We start from the raw sequence: 26,648 nt of genomic DNA, 5'->3' as shown, positions 1-26,648 counted from the left end.
TGACATCTTGTTCTCTGTGACAAGACCTATCTACCATCCGGCTGAGATTTATTTAAAGTTGTATTAGTCTTGGATGGTAACCAAGTTTGGAGAATGTGGTTTAGTGTTTGGCTTGGAGTCCAACGAAGTCAAACCCCTGGATGGAAACCTGATTTTTTAAAAATTCTTGGCCCACGTCAACCATGGTTTAAAGCCCAGATCCTCAAAAGTATTTAAGTGGCTGCTGTTGAAATTGATAAGAGGTTAGCACCTAAACAGCTTTGAGAATCTGGGATGAAGAGCCTGATCCAGGCTGTCACTAACTTCAGTGGAAAATAACCAGGCATTACATAAGCAATTCTCTAGTCTCAACATTGCCATATACAAGACTGATTCTTTTAATTCTTCTTAAAAGATTCACATCTTGTACTGATATTAAAAACATTTGATAAACTAAATGGTTTGAATCTGCTACATAATCCAAAGTAATTCCATTTTCAGAATCCTAGAAAAGTAGGGCTGGAAGGGACCTCACAAGGTCATCTATTCCAAACCCATGCTCAAGGCAGGATCATCCCTATTTAAGCCATCCCACAGAAATGTTTGTCTAACCTATTAAAACTCCAGGAGCAATCCTTATGTACAAATACCAGGCACAATGCCTGATAAAATCAAGAACAACTTAACTTGCAAACAGGTAAAGCAGAGAGATGAAACCCCTGTCCATGTCTTGTCTTAAGAAAATCAAACAAAAGGACCATGTCTCCCCACTAGAGAAGGCAAAACCCCCACAGTCCATTCCTAGAAGAAACACATCTAGAATCACTGCAGAAATATAATACCAAAACAGCCCCTTACCTGTCGAGGTGAGACATGACCGTTTTTGAAAGATCAGCCCCAGCTTCTTGTAGGATGCGAATAATCTGGAAAGGTGCATCACTATGCCTCCCAGGATGGATGATGACAGGGCAGCCAAGTTGTGACTGAGCATGTGCTGTGGCCTGAAGCACTTTTTTTTCACTCTCAGTCAGGGGCCAAGAACAACCAATTTCTCCTATCACACCACACTTGATATTGGTTCCATCAGCTCCACTCAGTATTTCATTAACAATGATGTCTGTAAGCTAACACAAGGGAAAATGAAAGAGATGAGGGAACCAGTGTCCATGTGAAGTAGTACTGTTTTTGTTCATGATGCAATTCCAACTTCCTGTAGTAACTGCTGCAGCTGTGATCACAGATAATTTCAGCCTAATTATATGTGGTTTGCACCTTGTGCCAGGTGCAAGATCACACAATGTAAGATGGGTATACACTAATGTAAGAGTCTTCACCCACAAAACTGCACTGGCTTAACTAAGAGGTAGCATAACCACAAATTATGTACTGATGTAATGATCTCTATTCAAAACATACTGGTGTTTCTAAACTAATATAGTTTAAACAATGTAAAAATATAGTGTAAGATACCTCCTAAAGCAGTTTTAAAACTTCTTTTAAGTCAAACTAGTGTACAGTCTATATTTTTAGAAGACCTTAAAGTACAAGGGAATCAGTATCACTTTGGTAGGAGAAAGACAAAGTTTGGTTTAGATTCTGGTCATTGAGACCACGGGGCAAATATTGTGCCACGGATTCCAGTGTAAATCTAGACTAATTCCACTGAGTTCAGAATTGTAACTGAGAACAAAATTTGTCCCTTTATTTTTCCAAACCAGAATTTCAAAGCCTGTAATTTTGCAAGCACAAATGATGCAATGATTTACAGAGAAAATTAGGTAGTTAAGCTTCTAAATGCCATTTTTGTATCCCTAAGAACAGGCAGTGCTTCCTATCATATATTCAATAGCTAAACCTGAATATTTAATATGGAATCATGATTTTAGGGTACAATTTAGAAAAAATAAATGAACATGAAAGAGGAAAGATCTGGCAAGAGTAATTTACTAGATTTAACTCAGTGGCTATTAACTGACAAACTAGGCCATCAGCAAGCAAGTCAAATCCATTTAAATATAAAATATGCTTGTAATTAATTTAACCCCATCTCATCAATATACACACACATCCTCTCCATCCAGAGCAGCGTAAGACCTCAGCTATTGGAAACTTAAGTCAATGGAGCTATGACCTGCTGTTACAACAGCAGCCCTAGTAGTTTGGCACTGTAGCCATACATTGACTCCTATGTGCAACTGGGCTCTGTCCTATTCTTAGTACGTACAGGCAACATACACCTCTCTGTACTCCATCTGACAGTCTGATAATTTCTGCAGCAAACTTGCCATATAGGCAGCCTTAGCCAGGTTTAAGTAACTATGGAATTGATAAGTATGCTAAGTCCATCCATTGTTTTAACTAAGTAACAACAAAACAGTCAAATGATTTAGCTGTGTCTTAGGTAGAAAACAGACTACAGCTTTCTTATCAACATCCATGAGGAATTATTGATCAATCACTGCAAATGTATAAGCACTTGTCCTTTGAGGTTAACTTCTACCTCCTGCAATTAATCCTGCAATCACGGAATGGACTGCTGACTACACTATTCCCTGAGGCTCAGTCAATGGATAGAGCTTGGAAACCTTTGCTTTAGGGGACTCTCTTATTTTTGGCCCACATATTTTGTTTGGCAAATTCCAAAAAAGACATGCATAATTTTGAGAAACACCACCTGTCCCACAAATTTAAACCAGCCCTTCAGGTAGTATTAATCAGCATAGCTCAAGTGAAGTCAAGATGCTGACTTCAGTTTACACGTTCTGAGGATCTGGGCTTCTCTTTTAAAGATTAATTTGATTCCTCTGTAGCAGGTATTTTCACTTTCTACTGAGATCCATACATTCACAATCTTCAGGCTGCTCATTTCTCTTTTGTTTTAGAAAGTTGCCTTCTCTCTACCCATCAACGTATCATCCTAAAAACAGCTGAATGGATATTTACTATGGAAGTACCAATAGAGCTCATCCATACTTAGATTCTATTATTTTTACTATTAGGCAAACAAAGAATAAGAAACAGTCTGTTCCAAAAGGGTAAAGAAAAGTGATATATTCTAGAGGCTGCATAAATAGACTGACTTTTTGCAAAGGTCCTATTAAATACAAGGCTTTTTATTTTCTTTTTAAAATTATTAGGTGGGAGGGGAAAACTAATTGGAAAGAGTGACAAGGAAGGTAGAAGGGACATGAAAGGGAAATATTTTATACAAAAGAAGAAAAACATAGTCACTGCTGTACCAGGATGATGTACACATGTAAAATCATTTTTTACTATTTAGTTATAACAACCCCCTGAAAGAAAATGGAATTTGAAAGATGGAATTACTGCATTCTTCAGTTTTTAAGAACTGACTCTATTTCTATTTGGTCAAGTTTTCCTTACTCTGTCAGTGTTCTCTTGAGTTATGTGTAGACTCGTTATATGTTTTTAAGTGCTTACCTGCTCCACTGACATAACCCGAATCTCAGGAGAATGAGTGCCATCCACATAAAATCCAGCCCCAGCAATAATGTGAACTCCGGTTTCTTCAGCAAGTTTCTTCAAAGTTTTCACATCTCGACTTATTCCTGTGGTTGTATTTTCTACTATTGCTCCACCACCTGCTGCCTTAAAATGTAACAGTTCCTCCTTTACAGCATCTGTTTCCTGATACAGAAGGAGGTTCTCTTTATGGCTATAGGGATTCTGTTTAATCCAGAACAAGTTCTTCATCTCCATGTGCCCTTCAGACAACGCTTCTTGATCTGAAGAAGGTGGTACAAAGCAGCATTTGTAGCTCATTGTTAAGTGTTCATGGGTCATGGTGCAGCCAAGCTGGGTAGGCTCCACAAGGCCCAGTACAGTCTGCACTTTTCCACTCAAGGAAGACATTCTTACTTGATTTTAAAAAGGAATAAAATCCAAATGCCAAGAAATGGCTTGCTAGAAAAGAAGAAGGAAAATTAAAGGTTAAAAACTGATAGAAAAAGTACCTTCACTTCACACACACATGCACAATGGCAATGTACTTTTCTTCTACCACATATTCTGAAACCCTTTGGGCCAAGTTTTAAATGACTTGAGGGATGTAATTTCCATTGTTTGCTGTGGAGAAACCATCCCACATTTTAGCAGACATCATTATATCAAAGAAGCTGCTGTTGATATTCAGCCTAAATTTTCCTTTTGGTTCACTGCTTCCTGTTTTCCTATCCTAGACCACCCTTCTGGTTAATGCTTGGTTACATTTGTTTGCTTATAAGCAATGTACAAATACATGTTAATAAACTGTCTTTACAGACTAACATCTTATGGGAATTGTGACACAACTGGGTCTTTATAAGGAAATTAAAGAAGGAAAAGACAGCAGCTTTGCTGATCAGCCCAGAAAGGGTGTAGCTCTCAAATGTGCAGAGATGACTGCAAGGGAGCAGAAAAATATAGCACCACTGCTGGCATTATTGGCTGAGTGAAGTTAGGTACAGTTGCACCTGTGTGGGGTAACAGCAGTAGAAAAGAGTGAATCAGTGGGCACATCTACATGTAAAATTAGTGTGACACAATAAATTCCAGCACAGTGTGTGCCAGAGTTTATTGCTCTTGGGTGCCAGGTTTACACATGTGCCTGGGACTGCAGCATGTTTTGCTGGGGCAGAGCAGCCCTGGCTGGCAGGGGGCCTCAGGGGTCAGCCTGCCAGCCTGGGGCTACTTCAGCCCAGCTCAATGTGCTGCAGAGAGACTGGGCAGCCCTCACACTGTGGCACCCTTGTGCCCCAGCCAGCCCCGTCAGTGTCTACACATGTGCAGTGGCATACTAAATAATAGGTCTGTGCAAAGCAGCAAGTATTTAATTCGGATTCAGCCAATTTGAAGAGACAGTGATTCAATTCGGTGATTTAAATCACTGTCCCAATTTGATTTGGCTGATCCAGATCCCCAGATTCAGTGCCGATTCGGAGATTTGGCCCTAGACCAGGCTTGTCCAACATACGGCCCACCAAGCCATTTTCCGAGGCCTGAGGTCCCTCGCTCGGGACAGGCAGGTGGGGGAGCGGAGGGGAGCTGCTCACCCCCGCAGGGCTGGGCTCGTCATGTGAACCCGGTCCCGCCACCGCCACCCCAAGGGCTACATGGCGCCTGGCTACCCCAGCCACACCTGACAGGATGAGTGGGGACAGTGCCTGCTTTTACTTCTCTCCAGCTCAGCCCCTTGCCCCCAGCATCCCGCTCACCTCCTGGGACCCACTGGGCTTGGTGGCTGTGGGGCGGGAACAGGGTGTGGCGCCTGGAGCAGGCAGTCAGCAGGACAGCCCCAGGGGGGGCCTAGGCAGGTAGGGTCCTGGCATGACCTCTGTGGGGCGAGGCGGCAGGAGCCGGTGTCTGCCGGACCCCGCGCTCTGGGCTCACAGCACAGAGGCCACTGGGCACCATGGTGAGCAGGGCTGTGCATGCAGGCAGGTGAGGGGCTACAGTGCAGTGGCCGCCTCGCTCTGGCCCCCCTTGGGCAGCGCCGGCTTGTGGGGCTGCGCTGCTCGGGGGATGGGGATGGGAGCTATTTATTTCTTCCCCACCAGCAGCTACCATGAACCTCGTAGTAACAGGCAGGTGCAGCAGGGCTGTACAGGAAGGGTCTCTCTGGCCCAGGACAGAGGATGTTTGAATATGGCTCGCCAGCCCACTAGGTGATAAAAGTTCATGATCTGGCCCCAGATTCAAAAAGGTTGGACACCCCTGCCCTAGACTATACAGCAGGGGTGGGCAAAATGTGGCCTGTGGGCCGGATGTGGCCCACCAGGCCATTCTATCTGGCCCTGTAGGGCCCCTAAAAAATTAGAAAATTAACACTTATCTGCCTCTGGCTGCCTGTCATGTGGCCCTCAATGGCTTGCCAAAACTCAGTAAGTGGCCCTCTGCCCGAAATAATTGCCCACCCCTGCTACACAGGCAGCAGTCCTTTATGACACTGGATGCAGCTGCCTCCACCTGGTAAGTCTTGTGGTGGTTGGAGGGGGAAGGGAAGGGGCATGAGGGCGCAGATCAATGCCCCCACAGTGAGGGAGGGATTGGGGCTGGGAGAAGCTGCCCAGCTGGGGCAGGGCGGGGCACAGGACTCAGGGAGGAGGGATCCCACCACTGTGTGCTGCTGCACACCGCCAGTCTGGGAGCTGCTCTTCCAGCAGCTCTCACCCCCAGTCTGGGAGGGTATGGGAGTAAGCGTGTGCTCCTGGATCTGCATGGGACAGGGTGGCCCGGACTGCGGTCTGGATGGGTGGCAGAAGGTGCTGGGAGTGGGGGTTATGCCCTCCTGCTGTTTCCCCAGCCTCCCTGTGCCTCCTGGACAAGCCATGGCTTTGCCCCAGCTGGGTGAGCAGCAGCAGGGCATGGGGGCGGGCATGTGCACCTAGATCGGGGCAGGGCTGATGGCAGGATCTATGGGGAATTTTAGGGTGGCTACAGCACCCCCATAACCCCCACTCCACTGTGCTGTGTGGGGGGGGGCACAGCCAGGGCTGCACTCCAGGTTGCGACTGGAGCTAGCTGCCCAGAGTGCAGCCCTGGCTCCACCCACCCCGCGGCAGCCTGGCAGTGGGCAGCTGGGGCTAGCCTCCCAAAGCGCAGCTCGACCCAGCCCACCCCACGCAGATCTGGGGGCACACGCCTGCTCCCACGCCCTCCCAGACTGGTGGTGAGAGCTGCCAGAAGAGGAGGTCCTGGAACGGCGGTGCACAGCAGTGCAGAGAGGTGGGAGCCCCCCTCCCCGAGTCCTGTGACCCCCCCCTCCCACCCCGGCTGGGCAGCTTGTCCCAGCCCCAACCCCAATCCCTCCCTCACTGTGGGGGCATTGATATGTGCCCCCCCAACCCCCCTTCCCTCCCTCATATGCCCACCACAACAGATTTATCAGCTGGAGGCAGCTGTGTCCAGTGTTGTGGAGGACTGCTGCCTGTATAGTCTATGGCTGAATCTGCAAATTGGCGCTGAATCTCTCCGAATCAATTCGGAGGCTTCTGATTAGATTCAAACCTTTCAATGGGTCTCCCAATTCAGATCTGGAGATTTGGCTGCTGAATTAAGCCAAATCTCCTCTGAATCGAATTGGCTACTGAAGCTTCACACAGCCCTACTAAATAACACTGCCACAGGATAGTACTTTTGTTTACAAGTACTATCCTATGGTGGCATTTATTAGTTTACAGTGGCCTACATCTCATTTATATGAGCCCAGTGAGAACCAAGATCAGATAAGGAGTATCGAAACAAGGAGTTTGAATTTCATCTAGTTGATATTGAATCAACTGTACAAATCTGCTCTCTCATTTCAGCATTTATACCTCTCTGATACTTGTAAGCAGTTATGATAGCTCAGTTTAGCTATACATTCAATTTTTTTACCATTTCTTTATTAGTTGCTCCCTTCAGTTCCTTAATTATTTCTGTGGCTGTGAGTTTCATCCAATATTTCTAGATCTTACTGGGCCCAAATCTTTCTGCTGTACATTAGGCAAGTACGTGCTTGATTGTAACTGGGACCCAAGGTTAGCAGCAACAGCCTGATGGTTTATATGACAAGCTGGAAGTTCACTGGTATATATGTTGAGAATGGAATATCTCAAGAATGGAGATGTTTACCTAGTTAAAATTGGAAATGAAGGGTATAATCAATGAAAGACCCACATTATTTATTTTTGTATTGAATTCAGTTATTTTAAATTTATTATATGCTTTCCATTTTCTGTGTGTGCTGAAGATTTCTGCAGTAGCATTACAGATATTAGTGAATAGATGAGATTTTTTTAAAATTATGTGGGAAGCATTTGGGACTTTTGGGTATCTTGGCTGTGGACAGGGGTTGGGAGTTGCAAAAGCTGAGCTAAAGGTGAAAGGTTACGTATCCATTACTAATCCTCTGAGCCAGCCAGTGCTTCCCTGGCACTTGTATGGTATTCAGCATCCTGTCATTTTGTGGTCCAGCATTTCATCTCATCTTCCTGTTTGATTGCTATGTCCACAACAGTGATCATTGTGGTATTTTAAAACAAAGCATTCATCTGATAAAATAAATTTTATCTCAGCATTTTGACAATGTAAAAATACCACATTCCAAGCAAAGGAAAACACCATCCTTTATTGTGATAAACTCAATATCAGATTAAGATAAATGTTTCCTATTAAATAACAACCACTGTATGTTCATTTACGATTCTCTGCTCTCCAGCAGCTGTCAAATTTTGTCAGCTTGAGCCACCAGCTGAACATATTTGGCACCAAAGCTGAATATTACTTGCTTGGTACTCTCATTTTATTTTTCAGTATCCCCCAACATTCACTATCCCTTTCTTATGCCAAGAAATTAGCCTGTGTATGGGCACCTTATTTACGTCACTGAGTGGGGATTTTGGTGGTGAGTCTTCTTCTGTATTTGTGAAATTATGACCAAATTATACAAACACGCTGCTTTAAATCTAGAATTAATACATACATCCTTTGTATGTAAAACAGTGCAACTGAAAACAGAATTTGGCCACTGGACAGCAGGAATTCTTACAGCAGAATTTTAGACTCAGTTTTACAGTGGACTTAGTTTCACTGGCAAAGTATTTTGATCAGACTAGCATTTCTTTGACATGGCTGAATCTAGAACGTTAGTTTTTTAACTTAATTTCGATGAAACCATGTTATGTTATTTCTCCAAGCATAAATGGGTGGTGACTAAGATATTCCTTAAGGTGACTGTCAAAGTTGGACCCTATCAAAGGCATCCATTCTGAAGTTTAGTCTAAATCTCTACAAGTCAGAATTAGATGCAATTCCCATTTTTTCTTAAGTATACTTGCTATATTAACACTAAACATAGCTGACTATCCAATTCAAGTTAGATCTGCCTGACGTTAGTTGCAAAGGCTTGAGGATATGTAGTCACAATCCCCAGCCAAGCAAAATAATCAGTTATGAAACAAAATACATGTTTAATGATGTCCAGAGGATAAGACTAACTGGAGCATACATTATTGATTAAAGAGAGAGGTCCTTCCCACTTCTGTCTCTCTTCTAGTGAATATCATAAACATGGATTTATTACTGGTGAAACTCTCACAGAAAATCTTCTGTTCAACTTTTATAGTGTTAACCTATTACTGCAACAGAAAAACTAGCATCAAAAGGGCATTAAGCTCTCTATATGAAGTACGAATAACTTCTACATCTTTTAGATCAGCAAGGGCCAACCTTTTTGGCAAGTGGGCATCTGCCACAAATTAGCCTTTCACCTTTCTCAAGTGTTGCTCTGATCCCTTCCTCTGCCCCATCTGCTACTCTGCTTCCTAATTTGTGTCCCTATCTGGTCTCCTTCTCTGCTTTCTGCTTCCTGCTGTGGTTCTGCCTGCCAAGTGCCACAAACAGAGGCTGCCTGCCACTTACGGCACTTATGCTGCATACCCTGTTTTAGATCTTTCAGGGTAAACACAGTAACAGAGTAACACTGTACGGTCATTTTATAGTAAGGAAGTGCTAGCTACCTATAGAATTCTGGTATAAAAATAAAGTATCAAGTTCCATGTAACAGAAACAATAACTGCCTGGTAAAGAGTTTTCAGTAACTGTGATTATTCCAATTATGAAAAATTTGCCATTTTGAAGAGAGAGATACAGTTAGAAAACACTTTCGCACTGTATTTACTGTATTTGCATTGTCTGCATACTAGTAGATACAGTACAAAAATCCCAGTTAGAAGGTAATGTTGTGTAATAGATTTAAATGGTAAATGTCAGGAGAAGTGGTTGTGCTAGATACACTTGTCCTAATGTAAAACATCACTTGAGGAAATTTCCATAATATGAGATTACAATAATAGTGCCCTTAGTAGGTCATTGTGTTCACTTGTTTGTGAAGGTAAAGAACAGTTATTTTGTTAGAAATGACCTTCTAATTTATTACTGTAATTTCTTGGTTTTTGCCAAGTAATAATTTGTTTTTTGCCAAATTAACTCACAAAGTGTATTTCAGAGGGGACTGCTCTTGTGTGAATCACTAAAGGCAAAATACTTTTCTCTGTCACAAAATCATTGGCTTAAATCGTTGGTTTAAAGTGAGTTGCCTGACCCTGTCAGTCACTGAATGTTCTTGACTATCACTGGTGTTCGGTAGCCCAGCCTCTTGTTTTGTAAAAGGTGCAGTGATTTGAATCATTCCCAGAGTCCAGGCAAAGAGACAACAATGACTGTATTAAACATACTATGCTCTCCTATATAAACAAAACCTGGCACCACCACACGTGCTATTTACACTTCATATTTAGCTCTACTTTCAAATGATCTTTTCCCCCTGCATCCCCATTTTTAAATGCATTTTCAGCCTGATAAGGCAAACCTGTATAAACATGGTTTGAATGAGTAATTATACTGCAATTAAAAGATTAGTTTGTATGGTAAAAGTAGAGATTGCTAATTGATTATATTCTGGTATTTTTCTCTGGTTTCCTAAATATTTCTTTTTATCTTTTTATATTTTGCTTTTTTATTCATAGTACATTATTCAACAAAAAAGATTTTTATTGAATCAGAATTTTTGTTTACTTTCAGGCTGCTATTTTGATATAGTTGTTGATTTTTCAAGAGGAATTTCCCTCTAATTCCTTTCTAGCAGTTAAATTAGATTAATCTCAACTAATCTGGTTTGACCCATGTAAGGACTCCTGGTTATGTATATGATCCATTATAGCCTGTGGGTGTTGTCTGTTGGTTTCTACCAGGGAAAAAAATCTAAAATTATCTGCTCTACTGCTGGAATTTTCTTCTAGCCAGGATGGATATGTTGAATTGAAGGTTCTATATTATGAAATAGATATGGATTTGACAGACGTTTTTGTAGCAAATTCTGCCTGAAGCTGTTTAAACTACTTTACAAATATTAGAAGTAACCCCATTTTACAAATAAAGAAATCAAAGCTTGGGGTGTTTAAATAAATTACCCACAATAAAACAGTGGGGCCAATACTCTCCTCTTGTGAGATACGTTGCTGTCACTGGATTCAGTTAATTGGCAGCTAAAGCAGTATTAGAAACTCACCATGGGGTGCGAGGTAGAGAAGCAAGAGGTGGGGACAACATACGAGGCCATACCAGGAGCAGTGTGGGGAGAGAGAAGAAGGTGGGTAGGGACAGAGCGCTGCCATCCAGCGCCCCATGGTGCTGCTGCTCTGCCTCCGGCTCCATGCACGTCCCCACATCTCCCCCTGCCCCCCCCCCCACTGCTCCTGGTGCAGCCTTGTGCGGTCTCCCCCAACCCCTGCCATTCCACCCTGCGCTGTCTGCTCCCAGGAATTGGGGGCGGGGAGGCAGGCAAGTTTGCACATGGTGGCAGCCACCAACACCTGGCAGCATACAACATGCCCCCTTCCATGCCTCCCCTCTCCCTCTCTGCCTGCTGTTGTTGGGGTGGGCAGTGGCAGCAGCAGCGTAAGCAGAGGGTGGGGGGTGCAGCAGCGGTGTGGGGACACTGCCACCAGAACACCCCATTCCCCTTCCCGCTCCCCTCCCTCCCTCTCTGCCCCCCTCTCACCTCCCCCTCCCTGCCGGCTGTTGGGGGGATGGCACAGCTGCTCCCTCTGTCCATAACGATTCGGGCCCTTACAGCCAATCAGCACACGCCCTCTTGGTAGCGCATGCACGGTTGGCCCAGAGCGTTACAGACAAATAGATAGACAGACTAAGGCTTTTATTATATTAAAGTTTTCTCACATACAGCATGCACTTTTCCCTCAAAAACCAGCTGCTGGAAATTGTAGTGAGCATTATACATAAGAAATAGTGCAAGGGCAGTTTCTACTGGTTATGGGCGAAAGTGAAAGCAATGTCTGCCTGTAGTTACAGGGCGTTTATATACGTGCTCCACGAGTGGGGGGTGGGGTAGAGAGAGGGTGCTTTAATTAGGGTGGCTGAGAGCCACTTTAATTAAAGCACCTGCAGTTTCTCCTGTGTTAGCATCCCTGTGCTGAAAAAGGGTGGTAGAGGCTTTAATTAAAGCTCTTCGATCGCTGGAGTCTACTGGAAACATGGTAATTACGACATGCTGTAGTTATGGCATGTTGGAGCAGCCTCACTGGACGTGTATAGGCACCCACAGGGAGCAGATCAATGAACAGGCTCTGCTCCCTAGCTGCTGCCTCTCAGTTACTACAAGGTAAGGGGTTTTTTTCTTCATTCAAAAACAAAGGGTGCTGACACACTGGCAGCTCTCCAGTCTAATTCATGGTACTTCATAGAAAGTGCCATAAGTTAGCCAGACCCCCCCTGCTGTTGGATCGGGAGGGTGGAGGACTGACCTCCACTTTGGAGCCAATTCAGCAGGAGAGGCTGTGTGTCTGCAGCCTCTTCCCCTAACTCCACCTCCCTACCAGCTTCAATGCTGTCTCAGGATGGGAGGGGGAAAAGGCAAGGGAAGGAGGTCTTCCCTGGGCTTTGCCCAGACTTTGCTGGAGTTGGGGAGCAGATGGATTGGAGCCTCCCTTAACTGGGGAACTCCAATCCACCCACCCCACCCAACCCCAGAAGGAACGCCCTCTTCTCCATTCCCCCCTCATCCAGAGGACAGAATTGGGGATGAAGATGGGCTGCTTCATTCCAGCCCTGTTCCCAGCATGCACTAACAGAAGTTAATGAAGGTACTTTGCTTTGGAGCGCCTTCACCTGAACCCTCATGTAATGAGGATTCATTTGTCACACAATCGGGCACTTTTTAAAGCACTCTACAGCTGCAAACTTCTGTCAGTGCAGCACCTTCAGTGTCTGATTGCGTGACAAAAATGTCACTTCTGTCAGCACATACCTTATTCCAGGACATGTTGTTGTGGGAGCTCGATGCCGAATTATATAGGACTGAATTAAGCACAGGCTCAGACCTGTTCAATTTAAAACTTTTATTGTTTCACAAAGTCATAAACTAAAGGAGGTCTGTTGGTTCACGAGGTTCCCAAATCAAGCCCTTGCTCTCTAACACGGAGGCTAGGTGCGGCTGCCTGATTCAGTAGTCTCAGAACTGGTCAACAGCTCATTTAAAAGGAGTCCCTTATCTTTTTTTAGGCAAAAGATACAAAACTGTCCCCATGGTGGAAGTGAGGCCTCTAACATAACTTTACTATTAGTTATATATGATAACACTTATACATATGCATTTTCTAATTCTTACTTCTATTGGTTATTTAGTTAACTTATCTATATTATAATATCAGGTGATAAGCTTTGTATTATAATCATTACGCTTCTTATGTTAATTCTTAATGACCTTTATATTTCTTATGCTAATTTTCTATAACTTAAATACATTATTCATCTATGTTTTGCTGGTTTTTGCAGGGTTAAAATGTCAAAACTGACATATATGCGGTTGTTTTTTCGTCATTGCGGTTTAGCCATGCAGTTTCCTATTCTTAACAATGTAAGCGGCATGTCTGCTATTTTTATCATTGTTCAAAGGTCAGAAGTTCAGTATTTTCATCTAAGGGTCAGAAAGTGATTACCAGAATGTCAATCGCTGACTCCTCAACCTCCTTGAAGCATTCTGGGAGTTTTAGTGCATTTTTTTTAATGCTAGGCCTTGCTTAGCATAAGCACTCTCTCACAGTTGTATGTAAGTAAATATGATAATTAATATGATAACTGATGTTCTGCTGGGATAGGTCATTGTTCAATTACCTCTCTTGTTGACATTTTCACAAAGAGCACTATCTGGCATGTTAAAATGATGTATTCTTAACATGTTCACCTAATGGTACCGTAGTTTGTTCATATCTTAAAATGCAGGAGTTAAACACTTTTTGCAATTAAGTCCCCACACAGCACAAACACATGTTTTAATTTAAAGATGTGAATAGCCCCAGTGAACTCTAGGCTCATGTGTTTTGCTGAAACAGGTTTCATGTTTTATAGACAATCAATTTAGTTCTCTGAAAATGTTTCTTCTCTTAGATCCCCAAGACTCTGCCCAGCTGTTGCTGAACGTCTGTATGCACCTCTGTTTCCTCCATCAAATTCTAAAGGTATCTTGCAGCTTGCTTCTGCAAGTACCAGGAACCACCTAGTCCCAGTTCCAATGGTTATTTCAGTATTTAGAATAAGTATTCATTGGAGTAGGGACTGGATCCAGGTCTCCCCTATGACTGGCTAAAATTTTAGAGTTGTGCTCACTTTTGCTGTCTCTGGGCCAATGAATATTTAATTATTCTATTCAACAGGAGAGAGGAAGAGAGGCTAACCCTGTATAAATCAATGATGGGAGCATTCTTCATGAAAGTAAAGGATTCCAGTTCAAATGTCCTCAATAAAGGAGAGAAATGGGTCTTTTATATCCTGCCTGAGTACCCTAGTAATGCAACCAGTGTATAAAGGTTGCTCATCCTCCACTGGTTATGCTTTGGAAGAAATGGCAACATTAGCATCTAGCTCCAGAAGAAAATTCCAGCTTGTGATTTCCTGATGGGATATAGGTGCTTCTTCACAGCCCAGAGGGATTCGTCCCAGTCCTGAGCCTTTCTTTTTGGTTTGCCTACAGAGCTTTCCTCATGGAGTACTGGCTTTTGAGGATCCTATTCTTAAGCACCTGACTTTCCCCATGCATTGTATAGAGCGCCTACACAAGTGATCAGGACTGTAGATTTCACTAGTCAGCAAAGTGCTTAAAAGTTAGATGCTGCAGTGCTGAACACTGCAGTGACCAAGTTCTTCTGTATCAAATTCCTACTCTGTGAGTTCAGCACAGTACACCTGCTCCTATAAGCATGTACTCATTAGGTGTGAATACAGTCATATTTGAACATTAACAAATCATTCACATCCAACACAGAATAAAAATAAGTTCTGAGGTCTGAATAATTGCTATTTAACTCTGTGCATAGCTGGTTTTCCTAGGTAATAAAGTTACGGGAAAACCCTGACCTCCTACAATAGCAAAGAAATATTTTGGTTACATGGAAGAGGATTTGTGAAGGAAAACATGGAAATCTAAAAATAAAAAGGTCTACCTGTCGTGAATAAACTACTACTACTGTGAGGCCACAACAACAGCCTTAAAACAACTTAAACGCTAACTGACAGCTTAGTGGAAAGGTTTTGTACAGAACCCAGGAATATCAGTTGTGCAAAATGAGGAAGACACGAATTTCTTAAGGAAACCTGTTGCCTAATGTAATTCTAATCATTATTACCATTTAGAACGAAGAGTAAATCATTAAAGAGACATGTTATGTTAAACAGAAGGACAAAGAATAATTAAACACTGTTCAAAAGAGAATTCGCCATGCTGAAGGGACAGACAAGGAAAATTAAAAACTGAGTTTATCTAACGCTTTTGGGAAAGCTCCTATTGCCATTTTGATTTCAACAATATAATATGCATTTAAAGTGTATATGCCATTTGTGCAAGCTGCATTTCCTGAACCTTAGCCTAGTTCCAAGAAACATCAGCCAAATGTCCACTCCCACTAAGAGGGAGGGAAAAGGCAAGCTCTGATCTGAAACAAGACATTCTAAGAAGTGTATCTGAAAAATATTTTGCGTTGCAGCAGTGCCTACAAGCTCTGGCAAGTCTGTTGTATCGGTTGGGCTAGGTACTGCTCAAATGCAGGATAAAATGACAGTTTCTGAAAACCCAATTAATGTGTATACGTTTTGACAGCTTTATCTTAGAAAAATAACTCCAAGGCTGAGTTTTTCACTGTGGTTTTTGAACAACTAACAAGAATTTATTACAATAACTGTGAATGAATTTTAAAACAATCAGTTATAAAGTACACAAACATTCTCATGTTTATGCTGCAGCTAAATAGTGATAAAGTGAATACTTTTTCTACAGGTATTATTAGGCATTATTAGGTATTATTTGGTATTATTGGATGACATATTTGTTACTCAGGTAAAGCCTTCAGTGAGTCCAACAGGCAGTCTGTCTGAGTCTTAATGGCAGGATCAGTCCTTTATTGTTTTTTTCATCTGACACTTGCATTCTAGTTGTTATGCTGTTATAATGGTCTTATAATGGGAAGAGTCCCTAGGTTTGGATTACTTGTTTCCTGTGGTAATCTCATATTGCTACAATTTAATCATATAAACAGCCTCCATACTGCTATCATTTTGATTTGGTAAGCATATTATAATGGAAGCATACATTCTCTCTAGACACATATAGAAATCATTTGATTGTTGTTACATTACAATATAAGATTATAACAACACTAAATCCAGATTGCTGTGACAGAAAATGTATGAAAAGTAATAAGTATGGCTCAATAGCTATTTGTTACATTTAAGAACATTAAAAATAAGAGGTCTTCTTCATTCCACATGATTAATTTAATAGTGCCTTTCCTTATATAATCATATGACTGTAGGAAATGTGATGTAACATAAATTAAGTATTTATATACAGAGAGAGGTAACTACTTAAAGGGCCCAATTCTATGCCAAATAACCTCAATGGACCTCAATTATAGAATTACATCCTACATGCATTGCAAATTAACAGAACATATTTTAGAAAGAATTTAAAGGAAAGGGTACATATTAGCTTTAAGTAGCATAACAATTTCAAAGTGTAATTTCATGACATTGCTATTCATTTTCACTATAGTAAAACGTGTTATTTTTTAACACACCTAGGATATTTTTAAATGAGGCAACTCAACCTTGCTAATAAAATACAAAAGCATACAGAAGTGTGTGCGTTTTATTTTAGCACCTACTTACGATCAATATTACTACACAATAATTCTCTTCTGACTGATGAATCTGACCTCAGTTAAGCACTTCACATCAAATATGTGGATTAGGCCCATATAAACAAAAACATATCTTTATAACTCCACTAATTTTCTCATTATATATCCTAGTATCCATCTATTTAGTTTTTATACAGCCACCCATTGCTACAGTACTTTCCACAGAAAATCAGTACTCCTAATGAATTCCCTATTACTTCTTTTTTAGGGTAATAATTCTGTTGAGGAGTTTAATTTTTTTAATAATGCCCTCCACATTCCCACTTTTGGATGGTTGGTTGCTGGGGTGCTTATTAGAAGAAGACATGAAAGTTGTTAACATCATTCTTACAATACAAAGGCTTTTCTAGGAAGAAAGTTTTGCAGCGTATCTTAAAGATTGGCCGACTCTGGCAAATTTCATTTAATCTCCATGGGAAGATCCCATTTACTGAGAATGCTTTGGCACTAGGTTCTCATTAACTTCAGTTTGGCTTTGTGATCTGCAGTGTCCCAAGATGAATATGGTCATTGCAGCATTCAACAGATTCAAATTCCATTTTAAAATTGTTGGGATTTAATACATTAAGGGCACTGACAAACGTGAAAAAAACCCAAAAAAACAGCACTTTACCAGAAGGGGCAGTGTGTTAGTTTGACCTGGCTCCACAACATCTGTATAGATCAGGCGTTTTGGCAGTGCTTTTTGGCACTTTTATCTAAACCTGAATCAACTGGCTATTACATAAAAGCACCAAAAAGTCCTGCGGAAGCACCTGATCTATATAGATGTTGGGCGATCTGGGTCCAACTAATGTGATGCCACTTCTGGGCACGTCCTGTGCTCGGCACAGGGCCACACTAAGCTTAAAGAGCCATTTATTTGGGAGATTATGTCTTCAAGCAGCCTAACAGTTTTGAAAATTGGGACTTCATAGATTTCATAGACATTAGAGCTGGAAGGGACCTCGGGAGATCATCGAGTCCAGCCCCCTGCCCAAAGGGCAGGAAGTCAGCTGGGGTCATAGGATCCCAGCAAGATAAGCATCCAATTTACTCTTGAAGGTGTTCAATGCAGGTGCTTGAACCACCTCCGCTGGCAGACTGTTCCAGACCTTGGGGGCTCGGACAGTAAAGAAATTCTTCCTTATGTCCAGCCTGAAATGGTCTTGCAGGAGTTTGTGACTGTTCGACCTCGTCATCCCTTGGGGCACTCTGGTGAACAGACGTTCCCCCAGATCCTGGTGGTCACCCCTGATAAACTTATAGGTGGCCATCAGATCACCCCTGAGCCTGCGCTTTTCCAGGCTAAAGAGTCCCATGGCTCTCAGCCTGTCATCGTAAGATCTGTTTTCCTGACCTCTGATCATGCGCGTGGCTCTCCTCTGGACTCTCTCAAGCTTCTCCACATCCTTTTTGAATTGTGGAGCCCAAAACTGGACGCAGTACTCCAGCTGCGGCCTCACCAAGGCCGAGCACAAGGGGAGAATGACGTCCTGGGATTTGCTCGAGAAGCATCTATGGATGCACACCAGCATTTTGGTCGCTTTACTAGCTGCAGCATCACACTGGAGGCTCATGTTCATCTTGTGGTCAATGGTGACCCCCAAGTCTTTTTCTTCTGTAGTGCTAACCAACGTAGCGCTGCCGAGCCGATAAGGGTGCTGCAGGCTTTTCCTCCCAAGGTGGAGAACCTTGCATTTTTCGGTGTTAAACACCATGAGGTTCTCGTCTGCCCATTTGCTGAGCTTGTCCAGGTCAGCCTGGATCACCCGCCTATCTTCTGGCGTGGATGCTTTGCCCCAAAGTTTGGTGTCATCGGCGAACTTGGCCAGTCCACTCCTGACTCCAATGTCCACGTTGTTAATGAAGATGTTGAACAGTATGGGTCCCAGGACAGAGCCTTGAGGGACCCCACTGGTCACAGGGCACCATGATGAGTGACTGCCATCAATCACAACCCTCTGGGTCCGACCACGAAGCCAATTTCCCAGCCAGCAGATCGTGGTGGAGCCAAGGCCACAACTGGCCAGTTTGGCCAAGAGGTGATCATGGGATACCAGATCAAAAGCTTTTCTGAAGTCAAGTTATATGACATCAATCTCTTCTCCCTTGTCCAGGTGATAGCTCACCTGGTCATAGAAGGAAATGAGATTGGTCAAACAAGACCTACCCACAACAAACCCGTGCTGGCTGTCCCTTAGAATGTTAGCCTGGGCCAGTCCCTCAAAGATGGCCTCCTTAATAAACTTTTCTAAGATCTTCCCCAGGATAGAAGTCAGGCTAATGGGCCTGTAGTTAGCCGGATCCACTCTCCTCCCTTTCTTGAAGATCGGCACCACATTGGCCTTCTTCCAGTCTTTGGGCACTACACCAGAGCGCCAGGAGTTTTCAAAGATCCGTGCCAGGGGGTGGGCTATGACGCTCGCCAGCTCCTTGAGTACCCTGGGGTGCAGGTTGTCAGGGCCAGCTGACTTGAAGGTATCCAGCTTCTCAAGGTGTTCCTTCATGAGGTCAGCATTGATGGAGGGTAGGGGATCCCCCTCACCCAGATTTCCCTGTCCCATAGCAGGCGTGGGCATCCCGTGTGACTGATGAAAGACTGACGCAAAGTACCTATTTAATAGGTTGGCTTTTTCTTGGGCGTCAGTTGTCAGTTGCCCCATCTGGTTTAGCAGGGGTTCAACATTGCCCTTGCTCTTCCTCCGGCTCCCCACATATCTGAAAAAGGACTTTTTGTTGTCCTTGATGGGACATAATGATGCAGCACAATAAGAAATTAAGCAGGATTCCATGGCTTTGCACTTTTACAAATGAGAGTTATGTGTCTTTAATAGAAAATGGAGGCAGACTCTCAACTAGTTTTCAAAGTGATTTCTCTAGCTGATGTGTATCGCTTTAGTCGAGCAAGCCACTCCTTCAAAAGCTGATTTTTATATTTTTGTATTAGTGTTTGTTGTATTATCTAAGAATGAGAGACAGCTGAATAGCACCGACAGTCTGTTAGTTTAAATATTGGTGAGAAGTGGGGATAGTGTGGGATCTTTTTGTATAGGAGTCAGTTACTTTTTTCTACTCAAAGTTCTTATGTCAAGGAAGAACTGGAATTACAGCAGTGACAGGGCCATTGATTCCTGCTCTGTCTTGTCAGCATATTAATAATACATTATAGTCCACTGTGTCAACTGCTGTAGAGAGATAGAGAAGCCTGTGTCTGTGGCTCTGAGAAGGTCATTTTTTAGTGCCAATAGAACTGTCTATAGTTTGTGAACGCTGATTAGGAAGTTGGCAGATGTCACATGATGGTGCTGGGCAGTTACCACTTTTTCAATTATGCAACTCAGGAATTGGCAGTTGGAGATGGGGTGGTAGCATCAGGCTCGGGGGTTGGCTTCTTGAGGCCACCTTTTGCAAGTAGTTTGAAAGGTGTGCTTCTCTGGATGAGTCACTGATTATTTCATTAGTAGTGGTCAACGGTCCTTGTGAGCCTAGTAGCCAGATTCTAACAACCAGTGGTACACAATGGAGTAATGTTGCTTTTATCGTGTCTGGCCAGTTTTTGATGTGCCAGCCCAAATCACCAGGTATCCACTAAAATCAGGGTCAACTGGCAGCAGCCTTTGGCACAAAGGTGGAAGGTGGAGCTCAAGCCTCCAGAGCTATAGCAAGAGTCTTAATAGCGGGAATGGTGATGGGAAAATTCTTCCTAGGAATCTAAATACCAGTTTTGATAAAGGTTTCTTGGCTTAATATTGGAATTTAGAGTCAAAGCCAGAGGAACAAGACACTGCCAGGCACTTGCCCCAAAACACCCAGCAGTCAAGGCACTCATCTGAAAAACAGGCAAGTTCAATTCCTTGCTCTTTCTTATACTAACCAAGCATTTAACCCACAGTTTCTCATATCTCAGGTGAATGCCCTAACCATCAGGTTGTTGTCTACTCAAGGGTGACTAAGTGTCAGTTTGTCTATCTGTCTCTCTTCCCCCATGCTCTGTCTCGTAGGTTTTTCATAAAATTCAGAAGAAGCCTTTAGCCTGTTGCAGGGAACAAAGGATGGGGAGGCAGAGCAGGGGGAAACACCTGGATGTATCAAGAAGTTTATCACTGGGTGAGAAACTATTTTCTCATCCAGAAAAAGTAAAACAAAATATGCAGAGGCCTTTGGAGAGACCAATCCCTCCATCAGTATACAACCCCTTGCTACCATGTGGATCCAGTATATGTCTGCTTTCGGTGCTTGGGGAACAAGCGCTTTCTCAGATCTAGAAGCTGCTGTTAACTACATTAAAAGCAGAAATTCTGGGGTTTTTCTTTGTTTTGTTATATACTAATTATTTTAAATAAGTTACCACTGTTCACCTTTATGAAATGTAATTAAGCATCTGAATGCCACAGTTGCCACCTCTGATTATAAAAAACAAAAATGAATGTGACAATGATGACTCTATGGAGAATGTTGTCTGTTAAATTTCCAAATGCAAGAAAGGCATTAATAATGATAAGTGACACTTACATAGTGTCTTCAATGCCACCATCTCAAAGTACCTGACAAAACTATATGAAATTGCATGTTACAGGGGTCACTACACCCATCAGACTAAAACAGCCACCTCGCAGGCAGAAGGCTGCAACCTTTAAACAGATCAGTACAGGAGGTGGAAAATGGCACAGACAACTGGTAGGCAGCCTAGGTAGACAGCATTTGGATTATGCAACAGAAGTTCAGCCATGGCTAAGACTAACAATCACAAGGAGTCAGGATGCTGTTTCTATACAAAAGATGACACCTTCAGCAATACTGTGGTGTGCCACTGGTTGACCCTACGTAAATAAGAAGGGCACTTAGAAGTTCCTATCAGATCACAGGTGCATGTAACAACTAGGTCAGGGGTTGGCTACCTATGGCCCACAAGCTGAATCTAGCCCATGAATAGTCTAGATCTGGTTGGTGGCAGCTCAGGCAATCCACACCACCTCCAGCCACAGCAGCAGAGAAGGCATCCCAGGGTCCTACTGCCTGTTGTTTTCAAATTTATTTTCTCTGCTGCACCAGGGAAGGCATCCTCAGGATCCCAGCACCTGCCTTTCTCTTTCTCTAGAAAGGGGTACAAAACTCCCAGCCCACTGGCCAGATGCGTCTCCCAACTCAGTGTTAATTCACCCACAGGGGTCCTCATGGGCCTGAAAATTTAGCAGTGCCACTGCTTCCCTGCTGCTGAATTTCCAGACATGGGAGCCACATGATTGGGTACACAGGGTCTGATTTCGGTGTGTGGGACCAGGAAGGGACAATGCCAGGCCCTGGAACCCAATCCGAGTGGGTGGTACTGGGGAGAAGTGGTACCAGCGCTAGGCACCAGGAAGCACTCCCAGCATGCAAGAGTGGCACTGGGCCTCAGGCTCCTATCTGGGCATGTGGGGGCTTATCACTCAGGGCCCAATTCTGGCATGCAGGGTAGGAAACCAGAGTATGTAGGAGTGTGACCTGAGGTGGAAGCTAGGTCACAAAAGATGCCAACCCCTGAAACAGGCACCAACTCTCCCCACATGAACTTCCACTGAGGCAACTTACCTATCTATTTTGAGAGCCTAGCATGTGTGGCTACCACCAGTCACCTCTGCTGCAGTTCTTATGGATATGCACTGTCTGTAAAGCAGCCTCCTAAAAGAAAATTGAGACCTTTATCACCATGAGAAGATGGAAGCCACACATTCTATGTTAGGCATTTCATGGTCTGGACGCATTCTCTTAAGGTATTTTTTGTATTTTAGTTCTGAGATAACTGAACGTATAATGGTTTCATCTTTGCTTTTTTAGCTTGTCACCCTTCCCATGGCAACCACAGCAGAAATAACAAGCCAGATCTTTGCAAGCAGTTTATAACCGAGTTGCACAGGCATTCTTTTGCTTTTGTACCTCCTGGCATAGTAGCATTGCAAACCTGACTTTCCCTGCTGACAGCACTGCCAGATAATCTCAGCATGGCATCTGTGTTCCAATATTATCAGCCAAACTACCTACAAGCCAAGGTTTTTTGCTGCTTTTTTTCCTGAGGCTAGAGCCACAACAGAATTTCAGTGCTGCAGTTGTAGAAGCTTAATGTCACCTGCTGAAATCCACAACCCTAAGTTAGGGATACCCCTAACATACAGTACCTGGGGAGGTCTCAAGGTATGCCTGGATCTGGCAGCAAAGTGCTAAGAGATGTGTTAGTCTGTGTTAGTGATAGTCTGAAGTCAAGCAGAAAGAAGTGTAGATGTGCACTTTAAAAACTAAATAAATTAAATATATAGATATTTTGTGATGGTTCTGCATGTGTTAGTTCTGTGTCTGTGCAGCTTTTGACTCCTGAGCTAATGTGAATAACTTTACACATCCCTACCTTGTGCTGTACAGACATTCCTAAGAGGTGAAGGCAGGGAGCTCCAAAGGCCAAGATGCGGCCTAATCTAAGCAGCAGGAAACACTGAGAGAAAAGACAAGTGTCCTTTTAAGGACTAATGCAGTGTAGCAGGACACCAGAAAGGCATCTTGAAGTGGGGAGGGAGCTAATTGGAGAGTCATCTGATCAGCAGAGGGCTGGGCTGGACATATATAAACCCAAGGCCTCAGCTAGTTAGGCAATCTGACTTTGGGAGTCAAGAAAAGAGAAGCTCCTGGTAACAGCTCATGAATTCACAGTGAAACTGGGTAAGTGCAGGTTTGGGAACAGGAGAAAGCTGCTTGGGGCAGAGAAAAAGAGCTGCTTGTGCAGGCAGGGGTTCCTTATTTTATGTTAAGCTTAGAGAGGGTTTAGGCCAGAGAGAATAGATGTTTGATTTTAAAGTTATACTGGTCATTTAGCCTTATGCCTTGCTGGGACAGCTCAAGGCCTATTTGGAGATCTGGTAGTCCAAGAAGGGCTTTAGACAGAGACTGCCAGAGCTGGGAAATAAAGGGCTGGGTATAATAAAGATGATCTTATCAAATAATCCATTAGCTAGAGCACTTGCACAGGATGCTGGAGACCTCAGTTTGGTGCCCTTCTCTGTCTAAAAGATCTGAACCCACGTTGCTGGTGTGAGTGTAACCATCAGGCTACAACACTGTTGGGTGGGTGATCTCCCACTCTTTCCTGCTGAACCTGCTCCACTTTGCACTGACTCATTTAATACTTTTTAGCTGAAGGAAAAGAAGCCTACTAGGTGCTCATCATGAGGGGAAGGGAAGGTCTGAATTACTAGCCCTACATCTATGAGTATTTAAGTATTTTTCCCCCCACTATTATGCAATAAATGAATAAGAAAGACCAACAGTCTCTCTTCCCTGTTCTCCCTCAAACCACCTACTGCAGTGATTCTCAACCAGGGTGACATAACACCCTGGGGTGCCTTGAGATCCTTCTAAAGAGTGGTGCAGTGCTTGACATGCAGACATGATTTAATGAGAGAACTCAGAGATTTCAAACAGGAATCTAGTGTCAAAAACGCTCTGACCTACTGTGGCCTTTCTGAGTTCTCTGCAATAGAAAACTGATCTATCATTTTTTCCCATAGTAAAAAGATGGATGAAAACTAAAAGCTGGCATTTTCCTGAGGGGTCTTGAGTTTTGAGAACCATTGACCTATGGGTTGGTGACTTCAGCATTCATCCAGGGGGGTAGGTTTGGGTTTAAATCACTTCAGTCAGAGAGAAGAACTGGACCCATCTCCCATTTCCTGAGTGACTCTTATAGCCTCTGGGCTATTGAGTACAAATGGCTGGGGAAATTATCTGCAAGCAGTGTCTGGGCTGACACCACCTACTGAACCATGCCCTGCAGACAAGCCAGCAACAGAAGACTCAGTTTGTTACTACCAGCAGTGTGTAGGGGTGAATTTGGCACCTGGCTGTTCAGCACTGCCAAGACTTAAGCAGGCATGGATGTGCTCAGCATTCAGTACTTGGGCACCTTGGGGCTTCTGGTGCCTGCAGAACTGGAGGCAGTCAAATTGAGGTTTTGATTTGAGTGCTATCCTGCGGATCTAGCTCTTAGTGCTTGAAACTGAACAAGCACTGGAGCAGAGGCCTTCACATCTGATGCCTAAGCTGCTATTACAGCATGGGTACAAAAGTGTCCAAACACTAACAACACCGAGTAGCTTTGAGCACCCAGTGCTATAATCCTTCACTAGTGACAGCCTGACAATATGCCAAGATGGCTACCAATGCTTGATGTCCAGAACAACACCAGGGATGTACCAGTTTCAAAGCTAGTTAACTGCCTTTTCTCAGCTCCTCAAATACCAGTGTATTCCAGCCCCCTTGGGGTCTCCTGGTATATTTGTTCTGCTGTGCTTGGCTTTAGCCACTTCCAGGCAATACCCATTTCTGCACTGCTCAGAGACAGGCTGCTAGTGAGAATACCCATAGGAGGGAATGGAAGGTGTGAGGAGGTTGCAGAGCAGTGCCCGGTGGTTCTCAACCTCTTCAGACACAAGACACGCCCCACCCCCTCTTGGAAAACACCAGCTTTTTAAGGCCCGGCTATATGTTTAAGTGAAACCTAGATAGAAACCAGCATTGATACAGATTTTTTTTTTCCCAAGCACTAACTTTATAGCTGGTTGGCTTCTAATAGGTGGAGAGTCAGTTTGATCATGTGACAATTACTTTGTACACATGGCTGATCTAAATTCACTGTGATTAATTCCTTTACATCTGTTGCCCCTCTGACTTTACAGGTGTGGCCAGTCTAAATTTATGGCATGATTGACCAGTTAGTTATATCATCTGTCAGGTAGCTAGTCTTCACCTGTTTTTGTTTGTTTGTTTTGAGCAACATTCAAATACTCCAGCAAGGGGACTCGACCTCCAGTTCATAGGCAGGCCACAGAGCCACAGCAATGGGATCCCCACTCTGTGGGAAGTGTGGCAGTGGCCATTAATAGGGCCCAAGGAGGCTGGACTGGGGCTGGCTCTGCCCCTTGCCTCTTGATACTGGACCTGGTGCAGGCCCTTTCCTCTCCCACTTTGAGGCCAGGCTGGAATGAGCTGCTTGCTCTAATAACACCTGGATAGCAGCCAGCTAAGGAGCAGCTACACGTTTCAAGAGCTAACTTTACACCCGGCTGGCTCTGGCTCTCCCGAGGCGACTTGGCCGTTTCAGCGGGCGCCCATGGCCCGAACTTCCCCACCCGTGGCCTGGTCACGGCGGGGGCCTAGCTCCAAGGCCCGGCAGGTCGCACGGCCGCACCCCGCGTCGGCTTCGGGGCTCTCAGCAGGCGACTCCCGGGGCCGCCGCGGCCTGGCCCCTTCGCGGGCCCTCGGCTCCTGCTGCCGCTGCAGGCGGGCGGGAAGTCGGTCGACTTTGTCCCCGGGGAGGCGGGTGCCCCTTCTGTCCTGGCGCAGCCCGGCGCGGGCCCACCCTCGACAGCCTGTTCCCCGCGCTCCAGCCCCTCGTGCCGCCCCCCGCAGCGCCCCGCTCACCCTCGTCCCGGGTAGGGCTCACCCGCGCCTCCGCTCCCAGCCCGCGCGGCCTCCTCCCCGCCCCGCCCGGGCGGGGCTTCCCTTGCCTCTCCTGCCAGGCCCGGCCGCTGCCGGCTCGGGGCCGGGCGAGGCAGCTCCCGCCTCCCGCGAGGCTCCTCGGAGCCGGGCCGCGCCCGCGACGGCACACAGCCGCATGTGGCTGGAGGCCAAGCGGCCCGGGCCCGGCTGCATTCACGTGAACGCCGGATGGGAGCTAGCTAGAGAGCTGTTGCACGGTTTCAAGCCAGCTGCAGCCAGGTGGCTCTTTCTCCCGGGGTTGTCCTGTTCATCCTGTGCTCGCTACATTGCCGCTGCCTCAGCCCGCGTTTATTCCTGGAGTCACCGGCTCGCTGCGTGATTGTCGCTTTGTGCTTGTAGCTCCTGGTACTTAGCAGACGTGCCCAATCTCAATTTACTGAACAAGTAACCCGCTACTTGCCTCATAAACATAGC

General features: G+C 44.4%; 1 protein-coding gene across 2 annotated transcripts in view; it reads right to left on the bottom strand.

Moving 5' to 3' along the window:
* The window catches only part of PTER (phosphotriesterase related), a 34,585-nt gene extending 8,243 nt beyond the window's left edge, over window positions 1-26,342 (bottom strand). The window contains exons 1-4 of one of the 2 annotated variants that reach the window (XM_090047209.1): window positions 26,157-26,342; window positions 22,281-22,370; window positions 3,421-3,903; window positions 838-1,103 (exon numbers count right to left, since the gene is read on the bottom strand). In XM_090047209.1, coding sequence (XP_089903335.1) covers window positions 838-1,103; window positions 3,421-3,852 — 698 coding nt within the window. In that variant the 5' untranslated portion in view covers window positions 3,853-3,903; window positions 22,281-22,370; window positions 26,157-26,342. The remainder of the gene's footprint in view (window positions 1-837; window positions 1,104-3,420; window positions 3,904-22,280; window positions 22,371-26,156) is intronic. The other variant, XM_090047210.1, reaches the window with a different exon arrangement.
* Window positions 26,343-26,648: the final 306 nt, after the last annotated feature.

Source organism: Crocodylus siamensis, chromosome 5 (genome assembly GCF_052110815.1).
Source record: "Crocodylus siamensis isolate JL-2025a chromosome 5, ASM5211081v1, whole genome shotgun sequence".
Taxonomy (NCBI): Eukaryota; Metazoa; Chordata; order Crocodylia; family Crocodylidae; genus Crocodylus; species Crocodylus siamensis.
Note: the sequence above shows the minus strand (reverse complement) of the source record. Positions and strands in the feature narration are given on the sequence as shown.